Here is an 8,545-nt window from a genome sequence, read left to right as displayed (position 1 = left end):
ATACGGTGCTATAGAAATTGGTCTGGCTCCAGGAACCAGATCAATACTAAACTCTATCCCTCTCTGAGGTGGAAACTCAGGTATATCATCCGGAAAAACATCAGGAAACTCCTTCACCACTCGAATTTGCTCCAAGTCTTGTTCATTAGTTTCTGAGCTAGCCGATAGTAGAACGTAACCCTCTAACCCACTATTACTAGAAATAACTCTTAGAGAATTCAAATAGAAAGTACAAGACTCAACTGGTTCAGTGTGCATTTTAGATGATGGAAATGTAGCAATTCATTTAAAACAATCAAGGAAAACATGATGCTTGGACAACCAATCTATACCTAAGATAATATCTAAACCACACAAAGGCAAACAAACCAGGTCATGTATAAAAGTTCTAGCCTCAATAACAAAAGGCACCTATTGACATACTTGACTAGTCAAGGCATTTTGAGATGTGGGTGTACGAACAATTAGATTATAATCTAACATGGTGAAATCTAATCCCAACTCATGCGCAACAGTCTCAGAAATAAATGAATGTGATGCACCAGAGTCATACAGTACGGTTAAGAGTCGAGATTTGACATAACACTGACCTTGAATTAGGGAGTCTGATTTCATTGCGTCATCAGCAGTCATAGCAAACACACGTTCTTGCTGTCGCGGCCTATCTATTCCTTGTACTGGCTTCTTCGGACAGTCCTTAGCCATATGTCCAGGCTGACCACAAGAAAAACAGATAACGCCTGTAAGCTGACAAGGTCTACCTCCATGCTCCTTTTTGCACTGCCTACATACTGGTCGCATCTGCGCCTGCTGAGGTCGCTTACCCATATCCTGTCTCATTCTTCCTCCATTCCCTCTTGTAGGACGTGCATGAACATTTCTATTCTGATTGTACCTTCGTGAAGGCATTGCTCCCTGCTTAAAATTCCTTCCCTGAGGAGCTGTATACCGATTATAATTCTGAAAAAAAGATCCTGGGCGATTCATCCGAGCTGCAACTATCTTCTTAGCACAGTCCTCTACTAACTGACTCTTATTAACCAACTCCGCAAAATTTCGTATTTCCAATAGAACCACTGAGTTCAACAAATCTTCACGGAGTCCCCCTTCAAATTTCAAACATTTCCACTCTTCAAAATCTGCTGGATTCCCTTGACAAACCTTGGAAAAACGACATAAATCTTCAAACTTCCTTGTATTCTCAGCAACAGACATACTTCCCTATTTCAACTGCATCAAATCCATCTCCTTTGCCTCACGAGTAGCTTTAGGAAAGTACTTCTTATAGAACTCTTCTTTGAAAACATCCCACAAAATATTACCCTCATCTTGCTGCAGTAAACGTTGAATGCCCTGCCACCAGTGCTGAGCATCCCCTTCCAACATATAAGTAGCAAATTCTACATACTATTCTTCTGGGACATGCTGTGCCCTCAAGGACCTTTCTATGCCTCGGAACCAATTATCAGCTTCAATTGCTACAATCGTACCCTTGAACTTCAGTGGATTAACTTTCAAGAAAGCAGCTAATGTCATAGGCCTATCATGATTCATGTTATCTCCATCACCGTTCCCACCATTCTCACCATTACGGTCATTGTTACGCTCTCCATTACGTTCCCTCAGACGGTTAACTGCTCGGGTAGTAGCAGTCGCCGTTTCACGCATAGCCTCAGCCATAGCGTGAATCGCAGCAAACAGATTATCATCGTTTCGTGGCGGATTATTAACAGTAGACCCTTCCCGATCGCTACGTCTCCGTGGAGGCATCCTGATTCTGTTCATACCAAACAATCAATACCAAGGTGATCAGTCTTAATACCTCAAGTTGGGCGTGAACATTATCAGAATGAAAGCACAAAGACATTCATGTTATTAATTATTAATTAATAAATATAAGCCTGTACGTTGTTAAAACCCCGCGAATTTTACAAGTAAATTTTTTTTAACAAGAATAATTTAAAGTCGCATACCTTCCATATATCAAGGGATAATTAAACGTTCACATACATAAGACAAAAGATAACAGAATATGGAACAACACACTATAATGTACATCATGTTACAGAAGTGGCTTAGTTATATAAGCATAGAGCTATGGTACATCACCCCTAAGTCAGTGACTCATATAGTATATACATATACGTACATAGGACGCCCTAGGGCCTGGCCTGACCAAAAGCCCCTAAGCTGGCACCCAGGCTAGCCTAACTCTATGATATGCCTATTCCCTCTAATCATGCTAACAAAAGTGAGGGAGACACTCTAATGTACTGAAGTTAGACTAGGCGTCTCAAAAAGTCTCCTCAATCCTGGTCCAGAGTACCTCACGGAAAATCACCGGGCGAATGGTGATGCTTGTCTGCTGGCGCCTCGCCTGGCTCATCGTCATCGCTGTCAGAGGAGATAACTATGAAGTTAGGATCTTCCTCCAGATCTTCTTCTTCCTCATCCTCTTCTTCTGCCCGGAGTGATAGCAGAGGAAGGATAGCTACCAAACAAAATACAGTCTGGAGAAGGAGGTGGCGCCTCCATGATCTAATCATACTCATGTCCCTGTTGCTCATCAAAGACAGGAGGCTCGATCGGCTCAGGTAAAGGATCAAGCTCGGGTGGCAACACAGGAACACCCCACTCATCAAGGACAAAAGGTGCAGGAGGTGCCTCATGGATATGCTGGGCAGTTATAGGCTCATCAGGTAGAGGAGGTTCAGGTGGAGGAGGATAGTCAGGTGGAGGTGGCATCTGCTCCTCAGGATGAGGTATCCCAGGTCCGCCAGGGTGTAACCAAGATAAAAGAAAGTCATAGGGTGCATCAGGATTAAAGTATGCTGTCCTAATAGGGTACTGGAAAGGTCTACCACGAACTACATAATTACGGATACGAGGTACGGCACAGTAGATGTAATACTCGCCACGCACTGGGTCCTCGTGGATGTACGGTGGATCAATCTCGTAGAATAGGACTCCCGTGTCCATCTGTAGAGGTGTAAGGGGTAAGAACTGGGGAGTTCTTAGTAAGGTCGGGGTTTATAGTTAAGTTCATTTATAATATCCGTGGTGATAGAAGTATAAATAAATATAGAGTAATATGTACATAACAGCAACATAAACTAACACATGAACAAGAGAGAAAATAGGAAATAAATGCACATTCACACATTAATATGCAATCACACAGTTATGCTCAAACAAACAAGGAATAGAACAAGAACACAAGAAGATAAGCAATAAATAATGCACAAACAAGTATGATGCATGTCTGTCCCTACTGCAGGTAATGAGCTCATTTGTCGGTTTCGACCCGCACCCGATGCAATCCGACCCTCCAGGTCAGATAATGCCTTCCCAGAACTTAATCCCAGATTAAGTACCTCATACCCTCTACCAAATACTCTCGACTTGCAGGGCTGGTATTTGCTCAAATCTCAATATACCGCAGGTATGCGAGTCAGGCCTCTACCAAGCATTCAGCTTGCAGGGCTGGTACTACTCTACCGCAGCCTGTCTTGGAAGCAACATTACAATACGGGCGTCCCCGCACAACATTCACAAGCATTGCCCGAAGGCTCATAATTCACATATAACCATACTCTCCATCACTTAGCAATCATCATAAATCAAGCATTAGAACATCACAGAAAGCTCATTTTACAATTCTCTGTTTACTCTGTAAGGTCAGGTACACAGCTATATCACTTTTAACTCCTTTTCTCTTTAACTTAAACACAGGTTTCAAAATCTTGTTTCTTTACATCATATACCTCTATATCTTCTCTTATACATTTTCTTAGGTGTTTAGTAAAGGAAATTAGAGAATTTTGGACTCAAATCTGCCTTCCTGAGGCTTTCAGGGAAAACTGTCTTTTTATCAATATTTTATTATTATTATTAATAAAATAATATTATTATTAAAATAATATTATTAATAAAATAATATATTAATATTTTATTATTAAAATAATAATATTTTATTTAACTTTCAAAAATTGCATTTTGACCCCCAGACTTCTTGGAAATTGCACTTTGACCCCTATAACTTTTAATATTTGCACTTTAGCCCCTCAACTTTTGATTAATTAATTTTCAACCCCAAACTTTTTAGTAATTGCATTTTGACCCCAAAACTCCTTGAATACACGTTTTCATGTTCTTCCAAAAACCAAAAGCATTTTTTTTTCAAAAGTTCATCAGATTTCTGCTTGATTTTCAGCTAGTTTTTCAATCATTTTGGAAACCGATTTGAACCCGATTTTTATCAAACCAAGGAGAAACTTTTCAGCCCTCAAATACACATCAAATAAGCATCAAAAATCATGATTTTCATGGCTGGAATGTCACGTTTTCCAGCAGCACCAACAGCCACTTCAAAACCATCATAAACATGATTTTCAAGCATTAAACAACAAGTTTCCATGATCAAACCATCACACAAACACCCAAAATCAAATCTCAAGCAACAAGATATGGTTTAACACTTCAAGAACACAGCCAATCATTGATTAATTTACCAAACCTTACCTCCTTTGCTGCTGTCCAAGATTGCACTAAAAACAAGCTTCCAGAAGCACTTTTACGCCTATTTTAACATCAAAAACAACTTTAGAATCTTATGAACCATGAAGGCTGAAGCTTCATGATGATGAAAAGAAGGTTTTCCTCTCCTTAAGGTAGCTATAAATCACGTTTTCTTGGAGCTTTTGGTGATTGAATAAGAGATCCTAAGAGAAAACATGAAGAAAACATCATTAACTTAAGGAACCACCATGGCCGAATTTTCAAAGAGGAGGAGCAGCCTTCATACCTTGATTTACTCCATGAAAAGTGACATAGAAATGAAGAGGAGGAAGAGGTGAACACTTTGGTAAGATTAGATTTTTGATAGGGGTTTCGGTTTGAGAAAGAACGGAGAAAGTAGCTCAGGTGTTCATGGAAGCTTCATGGTTTTCTTTCATGGTGTTCTAAGCTTTTCCAAGAACAAAAATGATAGCCAAGCTGTCCTAGGGAGACCGTGGCTTTTGGATGATGATTATCCAAAAGTTACTTGTCAAAATATCTCAGAAAAGGATAATTACTAAAGCTAGATGTATTAGAACTTAAGTAATTACACTACTAATGGATAAACATTAAGTTACTTAGTGTAAATGAAACTAGTAACTGGATAATCATAAGAATAAAAGATATATGATGAAGCATTAGCAGTGCTAAGTTCATCTAAGAATGCCGGTATTATCCGTTACCGGTAGATTTCAAGCTCAGTTATTATATTACTAAACATAGATCAACATTAATCACAGTAGAGAAGATAATAATATAATATTCTGAATAAAATAATAATATATGAATATTATATTAATATAATTTTTCTCTCGAAATTCGTGACCGGCTCGTCACATAGAGACTAACCACGGAAATCAGAATTTTGAAATTCAGGCCCGAAGTGGCTCAAAAACACAATTCTTCGCGACGTTCCTACTTAGATTAGGAGAGGTGTCCTGTGCAATCAAGCTGCTGACTCAGCAGCTTGATGACGCAGCACTTGTGCAGTGGAGGTGCTTATATGCATAGAAATTCCTAAAAACTCTGTAAAAATTCTGTTTGATCCCGAAAAAGCGCCGTTTCTTCGGGGCTAGGCCATTATACCTAGACCATTTTGTTCTTATGTATTTTCAACGGTGGAGTTTCTACACACCATAGATTAAGGTGTGGAGCTCTGCTGTTCTTCATGAATTAATGCAAAGTACTATTGTTTTTCTATTCAACTCAAGTCTATTTCTTCTCCAAGATATTCATTCGCACCCAAGAACATGATGAATGTGATGATTATGTGACACTCATCACCATTCTCACCTATGAATGCGTGCCTGACAACCACTTCCGTTCTACATCCAAACAAGCTTGAATGTGTATCTCTTGGGTTTCTGATCTAAGATTAGAACCTTCGTGGTATAGGCTAGAATTATTGGCGGCCATTCCTGAGATCTGAAACGTTTAAACCTTGTTTGTGGTATTCTGAGTAGGATCTGGGAAGGGATGACTGTGACGAGCTTCGAACTCGCGAGTGTTGGGCGTGTGACAGACAGATGATTAGCCGTGCGGTGACAGCATGCGTAGAACATTTTCACTGAGAGGACGGGAAATAGCCATTGACAACGGTGATGCCCAACATAAAGCTTGTCATGAAAAGGAGTATGAATGATTGGAAGAAGGCAATAGGAAAGAAGAGGTTCAGGAGGAACAAAGCATCTTCATACGCTTATCCGAAATTCCTACCAATGAATTACATAAGTATCTCTATCTCTATCTTTATTTTATGTTTTATTTATCAATCCTCTATAACCATTTGAATCTACCTGACTGAGATTTACAAGATGACCATAGCTTGCTTCAAGCCGACAGTCTCCATGGGATCAACCCTTACTCATGTAAGGTATTACTTGGACGACCCAGTGCTCTTGCTGGTTAGTTGTGCAGAATTGTGACAAAGTGTGATTCACGTTTGAGAGCTCAAAGTCTTTGGCGCCATTGTTGATGATCACAATTTCGTGCACCAAGCCTCAGTAACATAAATTGAAGAAAGCAATCATAAATATGAAATACCTCAAGTTGCATTAATAAGAAAATCAAATCTAACATTAGAATTCATAAACTAAATTGGGAGAATAAATAAACCAACAAGAGAAATAGATAAACTAAAAGACTAGAACAATTAAGAGTAGAAGAGAATTAAATTAAAGGAACATTGAACCTGGAATTGAGAAAAAATAAACCTAAAACTAAGAGAAATCCGAAAACCTAGAGAGAGGAGAGAGGCTGACAAACCCCATTTGTAGGGTTTATCTTGTATTGATTTTGGGGATTTTATCAACTTTTACCCACATTTATTCAAGAAATAGCATGGTTTTGTATATTCTCCTTTAATTGTGCTTGAATGTGAAAACATGCTTTTTAGGACTCAAAATAGCTAAATTTAATTCACCTTGATTCTATTAGATGCCTTGATATGTTTGTTAAGTGATTTAAGGTTTAGGAGGCAAAGATTGGATCAAGGGAATGAAGAAAGAAAGCATGAAAAGTTGGAGAACTCATGAAGAAATGAAAGAACCGGAAAGCTGTCAAGCCGACCTCTTTGCACTTAAACGACCATAACTTGAGCTACAGAGGTCCAAATGATGCGGTTCCAGTTGGGTTGGAAAGCTAACATCCGGGGCTTCGAAACGATATAAGATTTGCCATAGTTTCATTGCGCATAGGGGCGCGCACGCGCACGGTACGCGGACGCGCCGATGGTGGCACATGACCCACTTAATGCAACTCGTGGCCAGTGATTTTAGAAGCCTTGTGGGCCCAATCCAACTCATTTCTGATGCTATTTAAGCCAAGGATTGAAGGGGGAATGAAGAGACTTTTCATACTTTTCATACTTTAGAAGTTAGTTATCAATTAGTTTAGTTTAGCTTTGTAGTTAGTTTCTAGAGAGAGAAGCTCTCTCTTCTCTCTAGGATTAGGATTAGATTAGTTCTTAGATCTAGATCTATTTCTTCTTATTCTCTCTTCTAATTTTCGTTCCTCTCCTCTATTGCACTTGTAGGATTCTTCTTCTAATGTAATTCCTTTGTTTGTAGTTTGTGAATTCTCTTTTGTAGATCTACATTTCTCCTTCAATGCAATTGGTAAGTTCTTTGTTGTTTCATGATTGATTTAGTTTTCTATTGTGGACCTCTTGCCTTTGTAGTTAGATCTATCTTTAATTCTTGCAAATTTATGTGTCCACTTGTATTGCACTCTATTTTTTTGATGAAATGTCTCTTATAGCTATTAGTTAGATTTTGTTCCTCTTGGCCTAGGTAGAGTAATTAGTGACACTTGAGTTATCTAATTCCTTTGTTGATTGATAATTGGAGAGATTGCTAATTGGTTTGGAGTGCACTAAAGCTAGTCTTTTTGAATTCTCACTTTGGCTATGAGTGTGATTACAACTATGTTGTAGGAAATGGGAACTTCAATGAAGATGTGTATCAAGAATGGGATAACCAAAGGTGGGAAGAGCCACATGCACATGATCAATCTTCATGGCAACAACCTCCACCAATACACTATGAAGAAGAGCCATTCTTTGGTGCATATCAATCTAATGGCTATGGTGAACTCCCTTGTGACTTTCAAGAACCACCACCATATGTCTATGAGCCATACCCTCAACATAACCCTCAACCATACTCAAAAGCCACTTTTCACCAACCACCTTCATATGACCCTCATCCATATCTACCATTACAACAACCGTATGAGCCATATGAACCACATATAGAGCCACCACCATCTCAACATCACCATTTCCAAGAGCCACCCCCTCCATGTTATTACCAAGATGAACCACCTCAATTGTATGAAAATTTTCAACCACAAATGTATGAAAATTTTCAACCACAAGATGAATACCACTTTCCACCACAACCTCCCAGGGAAGAATATTCATGTCCATCAATCCAAGAGCCATATGATCCTAATCATATTATCCAAGAGGAACAAGAGTCAAGGGATC

The 8,545-nt window shown here is 39.1% G+C and overlaps 1 protein-coding gene across 1 annotated transcript; it reads right to left on the bottom strand.

Moving 5' to 3' along the window:
* LOC107620733 lies at window positions 412-1,215 on the bottom strand. The gene has a single exon (XM_016322859.1). The coding sequence runs from the start codon at window positions 1,213-1,215 to the stop codon at window positions 412-414; it is 804 nt and encodes a 267-aa protein (XP_016178345.1).

The sequence above is a fragment of the Arachis ipaensis genome, chromosome B10 (assembly GCF_000816755.2).
Source record: "Arachis ipaensis cultivar K30076 chromosome B10, Araip1.1, whole genome shotgun sequence".
Classification (NCBI taxonomy): domain Eukaryota; kingdom Viridiplantae; phylum Streptophyta; class Magnoliopsida; order Fabales; family Fabaceae; genus Arachis; species Arachis ipaensis.
Note: the sequence above shows the minus strand (reverse complement) of the source record. Positions and strands in the feature narration are given on the sequence as shown.

Bases quoted from the DNA above. Each gene is read 5' to 3' on its own strand.
- LOC107620733 (XM_016322859.1), bottom strand. From the start codon at position 1,215: ATGTCTGTTGCTGAGAATACAAGGAAGTTTGAAGATTTATGTCGTTTT.